Below are 16991 nucleotides of genomic sequence, written 5' to 3'. Positions count from 1 at the left end.
ATAAATAAGTACACTGAAGCTGTCTTCAGACGCACCAGAAGAGGGCGTCAGATCTCATTATGGATGGTTGTAAGCCACCATACACCATGTGGTTACTGGGATTTGAACTCAGGACCTTCGGAAGAGCAGTTGGTGCTCTTACCTGCTAAACCATCTCACCAGCCCCCCCCCTTTTTTTTTAATGAGAAAGGATCTCACCATGTAGACCAAGAAAGATGTCCTGGAACTCACTCTGTAGACCAGGTTGGCCTTGAACTCCACCTGCCTCTGTCTCCTGAGTGCTGGGATTAAAGGTGTGCACTACCATGCTCATTGTATGACTTGTTTGGTTTTTTCACTGAGTGTCATGAGGAGGTTTTTCAATATTGTAGCATATCAGTGCTTCATACCTTTTTTTTTTTTTCCGAGACAGGATTTCTCTGTGTAGCCCTGGCTGTCCTGGAACTCACTCTGTAGCCAGGCTGGCCTCGAACTCAGAAATCTGCCTGCCTCTGCCTCCCAAGTACTGGGATTAAAGGCGTGCACCACCACCACCTGGCTGCTGAATGCTTTTTCGATCCTATTGTGTGAATGGAAAACACTATGTTTTGTGGATATGTGAGGTGTTACTTTTGGGCTATGTGGCTAGTTGGTAGGAACATTTGGGTGTTTGTGTGGACCTAGGCGTTCAGTTTCCTAGAAGCAGAATTACAGTATCATGTGCTCACTTTTACCTGTTTGAGGAACTGCCAGTTGTTCCAAGGCAGCAGCAATATTTGGCCTGTCTATGAGCAGTAGCTGAGGGAGCTTTTACATCCTCTGCCACAGGCTTGTCATGTCTTTTCACTTTCCCCTATATCCTACAGGTGAATGTGGGAGCTGGCAGCCACCCAAACAAAGTCAAGGTGTATGGTCCAGGAGTGGCCAAGACTGGGCTCAAGGCCCATGAACCTACCTACTTTACTGTGGATTGTACTGAGGCTGGCCAGGGTAAGGCCTAGCTTTGAATGGGATGACAAGTGCGCAAGTTGTCTCCACAAAGTCCCAGCCTCTTCTTACCCCACTTCTCAATGACAGGAGATGTCAGCATTGGTATCAAGTGTGCCCCTGGAGTAGTGGGCCCCACTGAGGCTGATATTGACTTTGATATCATCCGCAACGACAATGACACCTTCACTGTGAAATATACACCCTGTGGGGCTGGCAGCTATACCATCATGGTCCTTTTTGCTGACCAGGTAGGTGTTACTGCTCCCAGTTCCTAGATTGCCAAGTGTTGGGGTGCTGGTATCCTCAGCTGTTTTTCGCCTATCACTTATAGGCCACACCCACCAGTCCCATCAGAGTCAAAGTGGAGCCTTCTCATGATGCCAACAAGGTGAAGGCTGAGGGTCCTGGCCTAAATCGCACTGGTAAGGATGAGTGTACTATAGCAGGTTGAATGGAACCAAGGATAAGGAACTCAGAGTATGGAGCCTTTATTTTGTTGTTATATCTCCTCAGGTGTTGAGCTTGGCAAACCCACCCATTTTACAGTCAATGCTAAAACTGCTGGGAAAGGCAAGCTGGATGTCCAGTTCTCAGGACTGGCTAAGGGAGATGCAGTACGGGATGTGGACATCATTGACCATCATGATAATACCTACACAGTCAAGTACACTCCTGTGCAGCAGGTAGCTATCTCTATCTGCTGCAGCCATACTTCTCCTTATATAGTATGCTAGGTAGGCTCCTGCAAGGGGTTTCTAATTTCTCACCTGGGAAGGGGTCTGAGGAACAAATATCACATACCTGTGCAAGCTGGACAGCTGTAGGCAAAAGATACCAGGGGACTGATTAGTGACCCCTATCCTTCTATACCCATTTCAGGGTCCAGTAGGTGTCAGTGTCACTTACGGAGGAGATCACATCCCCAAGAGTCCATTTTCAGTGGGAGTATCTCCAAGCCTGGATCTCAGCAAAATCAAGGTGTCTGGCCTTGGTGACAGTAAGTAGTTGCTATAACTTGCCATTGCCATTGAGGACCAGTCAACCCTATTCAGCTTAGTCTTGCCTGAACTGCATAAATGATGGGTTTTTCTCCTTCTGCTTTCATCATTGCAACAGAAGTGGATGTTGGCAAAGATCAAGAGTTCATAGTAAAGTCAAAGGGTGCAGGTGGTCAAGGCAAAGTAGCATCCAAGATTGTGAGTCCCTCAGGTGCAGCGGTGCCCTGCAAGGTAGAGCCAGGCCTGGGAGCTGACAACAGTGTGGTACGTTTTGTGCCCCGTGAAGAGGGGCCCTATGAGGTGGAAGTGACCTATGATGGTGTACCTGTACCTGGCAGTCCCTTTCCACTAGAAGCTGTGGCCCCCACCAAACCCAGCAAGGTAATTAGGTTTGGGGGGCTATAAGGGGAGAACCATCCTCTCTTCTCTTCTCTTCTCTTCTCTTCTCTTCTCTTCTCTTCTCTTCTCTTCTCTTCTCTTCTCTTCTCTTTTTGTTCTTTCCTTTGAGGCTATAAGGTGAGGATCCTTCCTTCCTCCCTGCCTCCCTCCCTTCCTTCCTTCACTCTAGAGACCTGGTAGGCCTTGAACTCACAGAGATCTATCTGCCTGCTTCTACTTCCTGAGTGCTGGGATTAAAGGCATGCACCATCATGACTAGCCCATTTTCCTTTCTTAGGGCCCCCTACCTTCAGATTTTTTCCTGAACCGTTGTCATTACTATCTTTATTATTGATGAGTAGGTGATGATGTCTCTGGGTAAGGAAGAAACCTAGGGCAAAAGGAGACAGATGAAAGGTTGGGCTGATGGATGCTTCTGATTTCCTCCTTCCCTCAGGTGAAGGCGTTTGGACCAGGGCTACAGGGGGGAAATGCAGGCTCCCCTGCCCGCTTCACCATTGATACAAAAGGTGCTGGCACTGGTGGCCTGGGCCTGACAGTGGAAGGCCCCTGTGAAGCACAGCTTGAGTGCCTAGACAATGGGGATGGTACATGCTCTGTGTCTTATGTACCCACTGAGCCTGGGGACTACAACATCAACATCCTTTTTGCTGATACCCACATTCCTGGATCCCCATTCAAGGCCCATGTGGTTCCTTGTTTTGATGCATCCAAGGTGAAGTGCTCAGGCCCTGGGCTGGAGCGGGCAACTGCTGGTGAGATAGGGCAGTTCCAAGTGGACTGTTCAAGTGCTGGCAGTGCTGAGTTGACGATTGAGATCTGCTCTGAGGCAGGACTGCCAGCTGAAGTATATATTCAGGACCATGGTGATGGCACACACACCATTACCTATATTCCTCTCTGTCCTGGGGCTTACACTGTTACCATCAAGTATGGCGGCCAGCCTGTGCCCAACTTCCCCAGCAAGCTACAGGTGGAGCCTGCTGTAGATACCTCAGGTGTACAGTGCTATGGGCCTGGGATTGAAGGTCAAGGTAAGGAGGCCTGCTGTAGGGGGGGTTGGCTAGCAGTTACAAGGGTTCAAAGAGTCCTACAGCCACAGCCTCCTCACTGTGGCTTTTTCCAGGTGTCTTCCGAGAGGCAACCACTGAGTTCAGTGTGGATGCCCGGGCTCTTACACAGACTGGAGGGCCACATGTCAAGGCTCGTGTGGCCAACCCCTCAGGCAATCTGACAGATACCTATGTGCAAGACTGTGGTGATGGCACATACAAAGTGGAATACACTCCCTATGAGGAAGGTATGAATGTGCTGGGGATACCTTAGGCAGGGCAGGGAGTAAGTGGAGAAGCCTAGTTATTCCTGACCTGCCCTGCCTTCCAGGAGTACACTCTGTGGATGTGACTTATGATGGCAGCCCTGTGCCCAGCAGCCCCTTCCAGGTGCCTGTAACAGAGGGCTGTGACCCCTCCCGGGTGCGTGTACATGGGCCAGGCATCCAAAGTGGTACCACCAACAAACCCAACAAGTTCACAGTAGAGACTAGGTGAGTGAGCCACTAAAGTACAAGGGCAGGCAATGAGCTTGGGAACCCCAAGTAATGACAGATTTATCTGTTTGGACCAGGGGGGCTGGCACAGGTGGCCTAGGCTTGGCTGTTGAGGGTCCCTCAGAGGCCAAGATGTCTTGTATGGATAATAAAGATGGCAGCTGCTCGGTAGAATACATCCCCTATGAAGCTGGAACCTACAGCCTTAACGTCACTTATGGTGGTCACCAAGTACCAGGTGAGGAGATGATGACAAAGATAGAACTGGGATTCTCTGCTATATTCACAGTGTCTTACATAGCTATCATCTTTCTGTATCAACCCCCAGGTAGTCCCTTCAAGGTCCCTGTACATGATGTGACAGATGCATCTAAAGTCAAGTGTTCTGGACCTGGCCTAAGCCCAGGCATGGTCCGTGCCAACCTCCCTCAGTCCTTTCAGGTGGACACAAGCAAAGCTGGAGTTGCCCCATTGCAGGTCAAAGTGCAGGGGCCCAAAGGTGAGACTTCACATACTGGTAACAGGGAGTTATGAAGGCATAATTATTTTTAGGCCCAGTTTCATGTGGGCTAGCACAGATAGTAGAAGGGTTTCAGGTAACCACAAAACCAGGAAGAACCTTAGAGAAGGTATAATGGACGGGATTTGGCCACTGAATAGATGTGGCAAGAGGGAGGGCCTAAGGAATTCCTAGAATTGGGTAGTTAAAACATAAGGTCTAGTCTTTGGGCCCAGCCCTAGTCCTTCAGGGAGATGGAACTGGGAGTGGGTACAAATAGCCAACCTAAAGTTCTGTCCTTGGGACTGGGGCTAGGCCTGGTGGAGCCAGTGGATGTAGTGGACAATGCTGATGGTACTCAGACTGTCAACTATGTGCCCAGCCGAGAAGGGTCCTATAGCATTTCTGTGCTGTATGGTGAAGAAGAAGTGCCACGGAGGTAAGAAGCAGAGTTCACTTGCTTGTTGGGGGCAGGCTAGGTACTTAAGCTTTTCTGATGGTTTATAACACCCTAATCTCACAGCCCCTTCAAGGTCAAGGTGCTGCCCACACATGATGCCAGTAAGGTGAAGGCCAGTGGACCTGGACTCAACACCACTGGTGTACCTGCTAGCCTGCCTGTGGAGTTCACCATTGATGCCAAGGATGCTGGGGAGGGTCTGTTGGCTGTCCAGATTACGGTGAGCTTCCTGGCTTCGTGGTCTGTAGGGAGGAGAGCCAAGGAACCAGGTCTGGGCAGCTGGAATATAGGGCTACAGATAGGCAGGCAGCTCAGTTTTGCTAACTAGTCTGCTTGGAGCTGTACTCTAAGGACAGGGCCTCTACTTCTGGTCTGTTAATGTAATATTAGGATGTTTAGCAATTTTCTTCAAGTTGAAAGAAACGAGCTTCCCCAAACACAAATTCATTGCTATTAAGCATGGTACCAAACCCTGTAGTAGTTCAGATTCCCCACATGCAATATTCTCACAGGACAGGTATAATGTTGCAACACTGAGATCTTTCATGTAAGTTCCTAGTGCCCCTAGGATAGGCACAGGGCTGAGCCTGGGCACCAAACTGCTCTCTGGTCATATCTCTTGTCATGTCAGAGAATGCTGGATGTTTGTGGGGCTTCTGTTCTGGTCTTTGCCACAGACAGGCAGCCACTGGGGCCATGGGGGTTGAGGGTCCCAGAAGCTATATCCCTGTTATACCAGTACTTAGTGTTTCTTTGGAAAGCCTGAGATAGTCCAGATCTTGCTGGGCTTGGACCAACCTCCTTGCCTGTGCTTTGCCACACAGGACCCTGAAGGCAAGCCCAAGAAGACACACATTCAAGATAATCATGATGGCACATACACAGTGGCTTATGTGCCAGATGTGACAGGCCGGTACACAATCCTCATCAAGTATGGTGGTGATGAGATCCCCTTTTCCCCATACCGTGTCCGGGCTGTGCCCACTGGGGATGCCAGCAAGTGCACAGTCACAGGTGAGCCAGCCCACCATAGGCCATGGTGTCGCTCGGCACGGGGCTTGGGTGTGCCTGTATGCAAGGGCTCGCTGCTTGGGGCGGCGTGTGGGAGTGGGGGCCGCCCCCTTGAGTGACTCACCTGACCTTTCTCCTTGCTCTCTGCCCTCTCACCTCAGTGTCAATCGGAGGTCACGGGCTAGGTAAGCTGCTTGCTGGGGCCACTCCCAATGCCCCTACTGCCCAGAGAGGCAGTTTCCTTTCCTTCATTGCTAATTCATTCCCAGGATAGTTCCAGCTGCAGCTCTAGGCAAGGACAGAGTTGGGGAGGCTGTGAAGACAAGGCCATGGGCTGGAGGGTCAGGGCCCAGGGAGGTTTCTGGAGCTAAGCATGAGTGCTCTGGTTTTCCCCTCTCTGGGCCTCCATTTCCCCATCTGAGAACTTGGGTTGCAGCTGAGAGCTTTGGGGTGAAGTGTATCCTAGGAGGCACCTCACTGGGGACTTTGGGGTCTGGGGATCTTGGCACCCCAGTGAAGCACCTGGGGATGGGTAGCAGGTGCTTCCTTCTCACAAGGACTCCTGCATGGGCTCAGGGGACAAGGTGGTTCCCTCCACCCACTGGGAGTCTAGCCCTTGTCAGATCCACAGACTTCCATCCCCGCCTCCCAGGGGCCTCTGTGTCCTGGGCTGGGGGGGTGCATGAGTGGGTGGGGCTGGGTGGTGGTACAGTAGTGCCAGTGTCAACTGCTTGGGTGGCCAGCATGGCAGGGCCTGGCCCAGCCTCAGAGCTCCAAAGTGCATTCTGCGACCAATCTTCTTTTTTTCCTTCTTTCTTCCCATTCTCCCAGCAATGATGTTAGACAGTCCCTGTCAGGCAGGTTTGTCTGCCTCAAGGCAAAGACATCCTAGGGATACTGATACAAGGCTACAACTACTTACAGGCTTCTGAAGGCTGTCAGGCAGTCAATTGGGTAGATGTCCAAGGACAGGATTTAAGATAGCTAGGTTTTTGTGACAGAGGCTAGATTGTTTTGTAGAATAGTTTATGAGTTGGAGATGGCATGTATGTGTGCATAGGGGAGGACAGAATTAGGCCAGGGACTTGGAGTGGCCTCAGTTTTCTTGGCCATTTTGTGTGGAATGGAGTCAGGCAGCCCAGCCAGGGAACTTAAGTCATCTTTGGGTAAGCCAGAAGGTTGTCTTGGGCCTGGTCAGTGGCTATTGGGACATTAAGCAGTAGCCCAATTAACAGGTGTACTTTGAGGTCAAGACTTGCTGATCACCTGGAGACTGGGTACAGAAATGAGAAATCAAGTAGCTTTCAGAAGGCCCTAATCATTGGCTAGATGATACAGGGCAGGCATAGAGGAAGCTCATGGCAGTTTGGGCAGCAGGCAGCTAGGGTTATAGCTGAAGTTGCTATCTGAGTCTCATGTAGCCAGTGTGAGACTAAGGTCAAAAAGGGGGCTTGGTGGCAGGCTGGCCAGGGGGCCCCTTAAACTTGGTCCTCATGTAAGTTTGGTGTTCCTAGCTGCTTTCCTTGTGGGAGGCTGGGCTGCAGGGATGCTCTTGCTGCCAGGCCTTACATACAATCCACAGCTCCCAAGCCTCCACAGCTGAGCCCCAGATCATAACGTCACTGTCCTTTCTCTTTCCTTGGGCACTATGGGGCCCTAGAGGCTGCTCAAATGCTCTACCCTTGCAATCCTGCAGTAGTGGCTTGGGCTTCCTCTCTCCTGTTCCTTGGGTGCTGCCACTGCTTTGCCAAGCCTGCTGTGATGCACTGCATAGGTGCTAACTCTTCTGCCTCCCTGCTGCTTGCTCTTGCCTGTGCTAGGTTGCCTCTCATTGCAAGCCTCTGGTTGAGCAAGCGTTCTCAGTTGTCAGGAAACTCCAGTTTCACCTTCAGGCCTCGGGGTTGGGTAGGGAGGGAAGTTTCACATGCCCCACACTGCAGCAGGACTCTGCCTCACTTCATCCACATGTAGCACTCTGGCCATGGGTGCAGGTAGCCATGGACCTGGCCAGAGTGCTGGTATTAGTTAGCATAGGCCATGATATCAGCTGAGGCTGAGTTGGCAGAGGAGGTAGCAGTTAATGCTTGTGCTGGGATTGGATGGTCCCTTACTTTTCTTCCCAGGTACTTGGGTACCACCTGTTGTTCTTCTCTCATAAAGGGGCTTGAGGTGGTCAGGAGAATCCTTCCTGCCTTCTGAGAAACCACTCACCATCATAGCTTGGGGTATGGGTTGGACTAGAGGTTGGAGCTGGCTGTGCTTGGTTGTAGCAGTAAGAGGCCTGGATGGGTGCCAAGCTGATGGGGGTAGCCAAAATGTTAGGCTCACCTGCTGGCTCCCCTCTGGGGATTCACTCTGCTTTCCCAGGTGCTGGCATTGGCCCCACCATCCAGATTGGGGAGGAGACAGTGATTACTGTGGACACAAAAGCAGCAGGCAAAGGCAAAGTGACTTGCACTGTGTGCACACCTGATGGCTCAGAGGTAGATGTGGACGTGGTGGAGAATGAGGATGGCACCTTTGACATCTTCTACACAGCCCCCCAACCGGGCAAATATGTCATCTGTGTGCGCTTCGGTGGCGAGCATGTGCCCAACAGCCCCTTCCAAGTTACAGTGAGAAGGGGCCAAGGATGGGTGGGCAGGGAGATCTGGGAAAGTCCTAGCCTGGCTTTCCAGGTCCCTTTGTGACAACAGTCTTCAACTCTCTCACTTTGCCCCACAGGCTTTAGCTGGGGACCAACCAACAGTGCAGACTCCATTAAGGTCTCAGCAGCTGGCTCCACAGTATACCTATCCTCAGGGTAGCCAGCAAACCTGGGTAAGGCCTGGCCTGGTCTATTATTCAATTTGTCTAACCCATAGGGACACTTGGAGCAGGCCATCTGAATGTCTCATGTGTCCTTGAGAAACCCCTTATCTTCTCATAGCCCCTCTCCTGATTCTTCTGTCTCTATTGCAGATTCCAGAGAGGTCCATGGTGGGTGTTAATGGGCTGGATGTGACCAGCCTGAGGCCCTTTGATCTTGTCATTCCCTTCACTATCAAGAAGGGCGAGATCACTGGTGAGTGAGGGCTAGGAAGGATTTTGGAAACCTGTATGGTCAGGGTGTTCCAATCTCCTGTCTTGACATTGAAAATCACTGCTCTATAGGGGAAGTTCGAATGCCCTCAGGCAAGGTGGCCCAGCCTTCCATTACTGACAACAAAGATGGCACTGTTACTGTGCGTTACTCACCCAGTGAAGCTGGCCTACATGAAATGGACATTCGCTATGATAATATGCATATCCCAGGTGGGTGTATTGCCTTTTGTCTACTCCATCCTAGGCCCATGTTGCTATCATCTCAGGAAGAACAGGCTGGGGCGGGGTTATAGGTCAGTTAGTAGACTGCTGGCCTAGCATACATCAGGCTCTGAATAAACTAGGTATTATGGCACGTGCCTGTAATCATAGCCCTAGAGGCAGGAGGATCAGAGGTTCAAGGTCATCCTTAGCTTCATAGTGAGTTCAAAGCTAGTCAGAGAAACATAAAGACCTTGTTTCAAAAACAAAACCAAAATGACTAGCATATGAATGAGGCTGGTCTTCCATGTGGCTTCTATTCTGGCTTCAGGAAGTCCTCTGCAGTTCTATGTTGATTACGTCAACTGTGGCCACATCACTGCCTATGGTCCTGGTCTTACCCATGGAGTGGTCAACAAACCTGCCACCTTCACTGTCAACACCAAGGATGCAGGAGAGGGTAAGGAGAAGCTGTAGGTTTGACCTGCCCAAGTTGTCCTCCATTGGCTGAGAGCTATATGTGGGAGATGATCCTGAATGGAGTTTTCTACTTTACCTTCATGCCTCTGCTGAGCCATCAAGTCAACTCACCCACAAAGGTTCAGCAATGTGTCTCTGGGCACAGTTCTCACTGTTATTTGTGATATTTTTCAGGGGGCTTGTCTTTGGCCATTGAGGGTCCATCTAAAGCAGAAATCAGCTGCACTGACAACCAGGATGGAACATGCAGTGTCTCTTACCTGCCTGTGCTGCCTGGTGACTATAGCATCCTAGTCAAGTACAATGATCAGCACATCCCAGGCAGCCCCTTTACTGCCAGAGTAACAGGTAGGGAGCATCAGGAGTAATGACAGGAACAGTTGGCATGGGGGGCACAGTCTCTTTGGGCTTGATTTATAGTGGCTGATGGCTTGCACCCTTACCAGGTGACGATTCCATGCGTATGTCCCACCTAAAGGTGGGTTCTGCTGCTGATATCCCCATCAATATCTCAGAAACAGACCTCAGCCTACTCACAGCCACTGTAGTGCCACCTTCAGGTCGAGAGGAACCCTGTCTGCTGAAACGTTTGCGCAATGGCCACGTGGGTAAGAGGTTAAGAGGGAGCAAAAGTTTCTGTGAAGGTAGGGAGAGCCAGGTGTGTTGATTGCCTATAGTCCTAATACTTGGGAGGTGGAAGTAGGAAAATCAGAGGAACCAATCATTGGCTACATTATGAGTTAAAGTCATTTTAGCCTGTAATACCCTGTCTTCATACAAAGAAAGCAAGGAAGAAGACTGTGGGCCCACATCTTGCTGATAGCCCTATCCTGTGCCTAGGGATTTCCTTCGTGCCCAAGGAGACAGGGGAGCACCTAGTACATGTGAAGAAGAATGGCCAGCATGTGGCAAGCAGTCCCATCCCAGTAGTGATCAGCCAGTCGGAGATAGGTGATGCCAGCCGTGTGAGGGTCTCTGGTCAAGGTCTCCATGAAGGCCATACCTTTGAACCTGCAGAATTTATTATTGACACCAGAGATGCAGGTAAGCAGTGGTGGCCTGACAGTTGGGGCAATACAGCTTTCCTTGGCATTCTGGCTTATAGCTGCTATCTATCTCCTAGGCTATGGTGGGCTTAGTCTGTCCATTGAGGGCCCTAGCAAAGTAGACATCAACACTGAGGATCTGGAGGACGGCACATGCAGGGTCACCTACTGTCCCACAGAGCCTGGAAACTACATTATAAACATCAAATTTGCTGACCAGCATGTGCCCGGTGAGTGTGGCAGCCATACCCCATACCTAGGGTTTGGCAGCATTCCTAGTCATACCTTAGTGCCCACCTGTAACTTGTGCATAGTATAGATTATACTTTTGTTCCTACAGGCAGTCCCTTTTCTGTGAAGGTGACAGGTGAGGGCCGGGTGAAAGAGAGTATCACACGCAGACGACGTGCCCCTTCTGTGGCCAATGTTGGCAGTCATTGTGACCTCAGCCTGAAGATTCCTGGTAGGGAAAAGATCAGGAGGGTTCCTGGGGCAACCCTAAGCTTAAGTAGAGAGACTGGGCCTTGCTCACCAAGCTATCTTCTACTTGTAGAAATTAGCATCCAAGATATGACAGCCCAGGTGACCAGCCCATCAGGCAAGACCCATGAGGCAGAGATCGTAGAAGGAGAGAACCATACTTACTGTATCCGATTTGTGCCTGCTGAGATGGGAATGCATACAGTCAGTGTCAAATACAAGGGCCAGCATGTGCCTGGGAGTCCCTTCCAGTTCACTGTGGGGCCTCTAGGGGAAGGGGGTGCTCACAAGGTCCGTGCTGGAGGCCCTGGCCTAGAGAGGGCTGAAGCTGGAGTGCCAGGTAGGTGTACTTGTCTAATTCTTGCTATCCTGGGTGGGCCTAGATGGGTGTTCGTAGGAACTAGCCAGCGGACATGTTGATCTTGGCTTTGCTTAGACTTGGCTGAGGCTGGGAACCAGTCCTCTGTTCCATGAGCTCACACTGCTTTCCCACAGCGGAGTTCGGCATTTGGACTAGGGAAGCTGGCGCTGGAGGCCTGGCCATTGCTGTTGAAGGCCCCAGCAAGGCTGAGATCTCTTTCGAGGACCGAAAGGATGGCTCCTGTGGTGTGGCCTACGTAGTTCAGGAGCCAGGTATTGGGAACGGAAGTGGCTGGGGTAGGGAGAGGTAGGACCTGAGTGTGGGTGTGTTGAACCCAGATGTTATATAGTCTCCACTTGTGTTTTATTCTCCATCTTGAGGTTCCAGGGACACCCAAACTGACTGTGGGAGGCAAGAGGCCTTTCCCAGGCTAGCCTTTGGGGATATGTGGTACCTCCAGTATAGCCTTATGTTCTCTTCCTGTCCAGGTGACTATGAGGTCTCAGTCAAGTTCAACGAGGAGCACATACCTGATAGCCCCTTCGTGGTGCCTGTGGCTTCTCCGTCTGGTGACGCCCGCCGCCTTACTGTTTCTAGTCTTCAGGTGAGGCACTGAGAGAAACTGCCCATCTGGGGCTCCTGGGCCCGGCCAGACCAGAGTCACCATGGCAAACAGGCCTTGGCCCTGAGCTGAGTGGCCTACCCAGAAATAATTCTGGATGGTAGGCTTCTGCTCTGGCCGGGTACAGCCCACGCTTGAGGTTGGCAGGAAGTACCCCGCCCACTGCGTGGAGTTTTTCTCGTGTCTCAGGTCTAAAGGCTTTGAACAGAAGAAGCCTGTGCCCATTGAGCACCAGGGCTTAGGTTTAAAGAGGGACAGCCTGTTAGAGCTGAGTGCTACCTACAGGGTGGGGCCACCTTGCCTTTCTGCTACCTGGGTGTATGATTGTGGAGAACACGTTTAGGGGATAAGAGGTTGGGGGTATGCCTGTAGCTTGCTGCCCTCACAGATCAATGGCTCTCCCTCTTTAAACCATGTTGGACACCAGATGGGTAAGTGACTCTGTGGGTCTCCTGCTCTCCATTTGTCCTGGCTCTATACATCCTGCCTAACCACATCTGCTGTGCTTCCAGGAGTCAGGGTTAAAGGTCAACCAGCCAGCATCTTTTGCAGTCAGCCTGAATGGAGCCAAGGGGGCAATTGATGCCAAGGTGCACAGCCCCTCAGGAGCTCTGGAGGAGTGCTATGTCACAGAGATTGACCAAGGTGAGGCTCTATCCCTGCCTACTTATGGACCTAGCTGACTAGAACTAGGCTGAATGTACACAAGGAAAGTAATGATTCAAAACTGGGCTCAGCTAAGAAACCCTTCCCAGACTGATAAACACTCATGAAGATAATGGCTTTCTATCATGGCCACTAGGAAGAACACCTTACAGCAGTGTCATACATAAGAAAGACATAAAAACAGAGACAGAGAGATAGTCTATCCCTGGGGCCAGAGAAATGGCAATTCTATTGAAGCACACTAGTTTCACTAGTTTTCCCTTTCCCCCAGGTCCATGACCTGAAGCAGATTCCTCCCCATCTCTAAGCCTGCTAATCTATAGGCAGCATGGTATTAACAGTACACTGTCTAAGGAGACAGCAAGGTGGGCATTTTGCTTGTTTGTTAGTTCAAAAGACTTACAAGTAGACTTCTTGGGTATTGATAGCCTTAGTTTCCAGGATGTATGTTATTGGAGTGAATGCCCAGCATAATTCTGGAAGCAGAGGAATCTCCATGGAGCAGCTGGATTCTTGCTGTTCCTTTCAGATAGTATTTTCTAGCTGCACCCCAAATTCCTTACCATGTCCTGCATTTCAGATAAGTATGCTGTGCGTTTCATCCCACGAGAGAATGGCATCTACTTGATTGATGTCAAGTTCAATGGTACTCACATCCCTGGAAGTCCCTTCAAGATCCGAGTTGGGGAGCCTGGGCATGGAGGGGACCCAGGCTTAGTGTCCGCCTATGGAGCAGGCCTAGAAGGAGGTGTCACAGGTAAATTTGTGGGTACAGCTCTGAGTGTGGATGTATAGAGCCCCAGTACCAGGAAGCATGTGGAAGTATCGAAGCTGTACTGGGTAGCTGAATACAGGGAAGCCAGTGAGATAGATTCTGCCTGACCTTCCATTTTCCCAGGGAGCCCAGCCGAGTTTATTGTGAATACAAGCAATGCAGGAGCTGGTGCCCTTTCGGTTACCATTGATGGCCCCTCCAAGGTGAAGATGGATTGCCAGGAGTGCCCCGAGGGTTACCGTGTCACCTATACCCCCATGGCACCGGGCAGCTACCTCATCTCCATCAAGTATGGTGGCCCCTATCACATTGGAGGAAGCCCCTTCAAAGCCAAGGTCACAGGTGAGCCTTAGGCTAAGCAGTGGGTGGCCACCCAATGCCCAATACTTCAGTGGCTTCTTAGTCTCACCCATTCTGTTCTGTAGGTCCCCGTCTTGTTAGTAACCACAGCCTCCATGAGACATCATCTGTGTTTGTGGACTCTCTGACTAAAGTTGCCACTGTTCCCCAGCATGCAACCTCAGGCCCAGGTCCTGCTGATGTCGGCAAGGTAGTAGCCAAAGGCCTGGGGCTAAGCAAGGCTTATGTAGGCCAGAAGAGCAACTTCACAGTAGATTGCAGCAAAGCAGGTGAGTAGCCCTGTTTATAGCTTTTGGAAGTACAAAGCCAGAAATAACAAGATGGTCAGCATGTAGGAAGTACAGGAACTGCCTTTAGGGGTATGGCCATTGCTTTTGGAGCTACCTTCTATTTGGGCCTTTGTACCTTCCTTTCTACCACTCAAGAAAATGTCCTGCGGGCCTGGTTAGTACTTGGATGGGAGACCACCTGGGAATACCGGGTGCTGTAGGCGTTAAAAAAGAAAGAAAGAAAGAAAGAAAGAAAGAAAGAAAGAAAGAGAGAAAGAAAATGTCCTGGAGTGGGGCTGCTGAAGAGGTAACTCAGCAGTTAAGAGCACTGGCTGCTCTTTCCAGATGACTGGGGTTCAAGTCATAGCACCCACATTGGCAGCTCACAAATGTCTGTAATTCCAGCTCTATGGGATCTGTTGTAGAAATTATTTAATCCCTACTGTCTTACTTAGGGTTTCTACCCCACCTTAGACCATTTAGTTCCCAGATTAAGAACACACATGATCTTGATATTTACATTGAGCCTTAAATATCACAAGAGCTTGGCAGATACTACTCTCTATGTTGTTAGAATCTACTTTCCTATGATAACCCCAAGTTACTACTTACTGTTTCATCTGGGCTGCTCTTAACTCCAATTGGGCTCTTGACTCCAGCTCATGGTGGCTTCTCCTCAATCTTCTTACACAGATATATACACAGGCAAAATACCAGTGTCCTGGAGGAGCTGGAATTTATCCTCTGGTGGCCTGGGTGGCAAGGCTGGGGTATGAGATACTTGCTTGGGAGTGTTAATAATCAGGCAAGGGACAGAATGTGGAATAGTAAGAAGGGCTCAGAGCAGTTATAGCCAAAGAAAGGCTCTAAGGACACTGAGACCTATTCCTATTTTAGGTAACAACATGCTGCTGGTGGGTGTGCATGGCCCAAGGACACCCTGTGAAGAGATCCTGGTGAAACACATGGGCAGCCGCCTCTATAGTGTCTCCTACTTGCTCAAGGACAAAGGGGAGTACACACTGGTGGTCAAGTGGGGTGATGAACATATCCCGGGCAGCCCATATCGCATTATGGTGCCCTGAGCCTGCCACCTGAGCTGGAACCTGTGCCAGCCAGAAGCTCCCATGGCAATGAGCATCCCCACACCTGTCCTATCCCCAAGAAGCTACATTTTCCTTTCCTGAGCCCTGGACCCTCTCTTCCCTAGATCACTCTGGCCACTAATCACTGCATTCGCCCTTGCCCTATGCTGTGTTCACCTGTCTCTGGGCTTTCACTTGGGCAGAGGGAGCCATTTGGTGGCAGAGCATGTCTTCTTTGGTTCTGGGAGGTGGAAGTCCTATGTACAACCGCCTCTTAGTTCTTTTTCCCAGCCAAGAGGAATAAAATTTTGCTTCCATTGTCCTGTGAAGTAGCTTTCATGGAAAGAATGATGGAAGGCCAAACTGGCAAGGGCACCAACAAGGCAAAAGCATAGGCCCAGCATAGGTCGTGGGATCTCTTGAGTAGCACAGTTTGTACTTGATCTTTTGCTTCACAGAGGGGGCTATATGGTGTGCCTAGAATGGCATATAGGATCAAGCAGGCATATAGGTAGGGCATGAAGATTCATTGCTAGCTGGTTGGTGATCCCTAATAGTGGTGAACAGTCTTTGAAATAGCATTGGGGCATAGCCATTTCTTAGATACCATTAACATGATACCAGCCCATTTATTTATTTTAGGGTTTTTTTTTTCAGTCAGGGTCTCATTATGTAGCCTTGAATAGACTGGAACTCATTGGCTAGGTCAAACTGGCCTCAAACTCACAGAGATCCTCTGGTCTCTGCATCCCAAGTGCTGGGATTAAAGGGTGAACCACCATGCCTGGCTTGCTATAAACTCTTTAAATAAGAAACTATTACAGCCAGGCAGTGGTGGTGCACGCCTTTAATCCCAGCACTTGGGAGGCAGAGGCAGGCAGATTTCTGAGTTCAGCCTGGTCTACAGAGTGAGCTCCAGGACAGCCAGGGCTACACAGAGAAACCTGTCTTGAAAAAAACAAAGAAACAACAACAACAAAAAAGACACCGTTAAAAATTCCCCTTTCCACAACAGGGTAGATATCTTGTCTATCAGTGAAAAGGGGTACCCATTCTGAGGGAAGCACAGTACTATGGTCCTAGGTATTCTTAATGGACCTGCCCTCTATTTTTAAGTGGGACTTGTCATTGTGCCTCCTTGCTATAAGTACAGTGGATCAATAACTCCTTTCTGCACCCTTATGTCCCTTAGAGGTAAAATTAAACAATGTCCTAAGGCCCAGCTCCCAGTGAAACCTGCAAATGGCTAGGATATCTTCTTGAAACTGGTCTAGCTCTAGGCATGTCTCTTAGGTTCAGTGCCATCACTTAACTCATCTGTAGGTAAGGGCCAGGAAGGTACCCTGCAGGTCATAATCCTCTCTCAGCTCTTAGTACTTGATTACTTGCCAAGGCCTCTGCTGAAACTCTGCCAGGTAAGACTTCAGAGGACTTGACCAAAGGTAGGCATTTAAGAACACAAGGGAGAAAGGACTGTATTACTGAGCTAAAAGTTCAGTCCCATGACCCTGGAGGATTCTGCAACCTGCTACACTGGTACCAGGTAGAAACAGGTATACCCTTGGAGCTTCAGTTTGTGAATATGAGGCTTACTAGTCACATAAGCAAGACATTGCCCAGGAGACAGACAGGGCAACTAGATAAAAGTCCTTCCCTTAAACCATTGGTATTATTGTT

At 50.1% G+C, this 16991-nt stretch overlaps 1 protein-coding gene across 2 annotated transcripts in view; it reads left to right on the top strand.

Annotated features, from left to right (window-relative positions):
• Flna (filamin A) overlaps positions 1–15636 on the top strand; it is a 26685-nt gene extending 11049 nt beyond the window's left edge. Inside the window, exons 16-48 of one of the 2 annotated variants that reach the window (XM_031364418.1) lie at positions 846–969; positions 1057–1217; positions 1301–1391; positions 1483–1652; positions 1849–1966; positions 2086–2348; positions 2803–3400; positions 3493–3666; positions 3750–3912; positions 3993–4153; positions 4244–4414; positions 4730–4853; positions 4938–5094; positions 5699–5888; positions 6047–6070; positions 8253–8500; positions 8610–8705; positions 8847–8949; positions 9039–9179; positions 9502–9630; positions 9825–9998; positions 10097–10258; positions 10491–10694; positions 10774–10926; positions 11037–11159; positions 11250–11516; positions 11672–11809; positions 12026–12141; positions 12672–12804; positions 13406–13582; positions 13724–13942; positions 14026–14229; positions 15127–15636. In XM_031364418.1, the coding sequence (XP_031220278.1) occupies positions 846–969; positions 1057–1217; positions 1301–1391; positions 1483–1652; positions 1849–1966; positions 2086–2348; positions 2803–3400; positions 3493–3666; positions 3750–3912; positions 3993–4153; positions 4244–4414; positions 4730–4853; positions 4938–5094; positions 5699–5888; positions 6047–6070; positions 8253–8500; positions 8610–8705; positions 8847–8949; positions 9039–9179; positions 9502–9630; positions 9825–9998; positions 10097–10258; positions 10491–10694; positions 10774–10926; positions 11037–11159; positions 11250–11516; positions 11672–11809; positions 12026–12141; positions 12672–12804; positions 13406–13582; positions 13724–13942; positions 14026–14229; positions 15127–15314 (5664 nt within the window). In that variant the 3' untranslated portion in view covers positions 15315–15636. The remainder of the gene's footprint in view (positions 1–845; positions 970–1056; positions 1218–1300; positions 1392–1482; positions 1653–1848; positions 1967–2085; positions 2349–2802; positions 3401–3492; positions 3667–3749; positions 3913–3992; positions 4154–4243; positions 4415–4729; positions 4854–4937; positions 5095–5698; positions 5889–6046; positions 6071–8252; positions 8501–8609; positions 8706–8846; positions 8950–9038; positions 9180–9501; positions 9631–9824; positions 9999–10096; positions 10259–10490; positions 10695–10773; positions 10927–11036; positions 11160–11249; positions 11517–11671; positions 11810–12025; positions 12142–12671; positions 12805–13405; positions 13583–13723; positions 13943–14025; positions 14230–15126) is intronic. The other variant, XM_031364425.1, reaches the window with a different exon arrangement.
• The last annotated feature ends 1355 nt before the right edge of the window (positions 15637–16991 follow it).

This window comes from Mastomys coucha, chromosome X (genome assembly GCF_008632895.1).
Source record: "Mastomys coucha isolate ucsf_1 chromosome X, UCSF_Mcou_1, whole genome shotgun sequence".
In the NCBI taxonomy this organism is placed as follows: Eukaryota; Metazoa; Chordata; class Mammalia; order Rodentia; family Muridae; genus Mastomys; species Mastomys coucha.
This window is presented reverse-complemented; position numbering and strand designations above follow the sequence as displayed.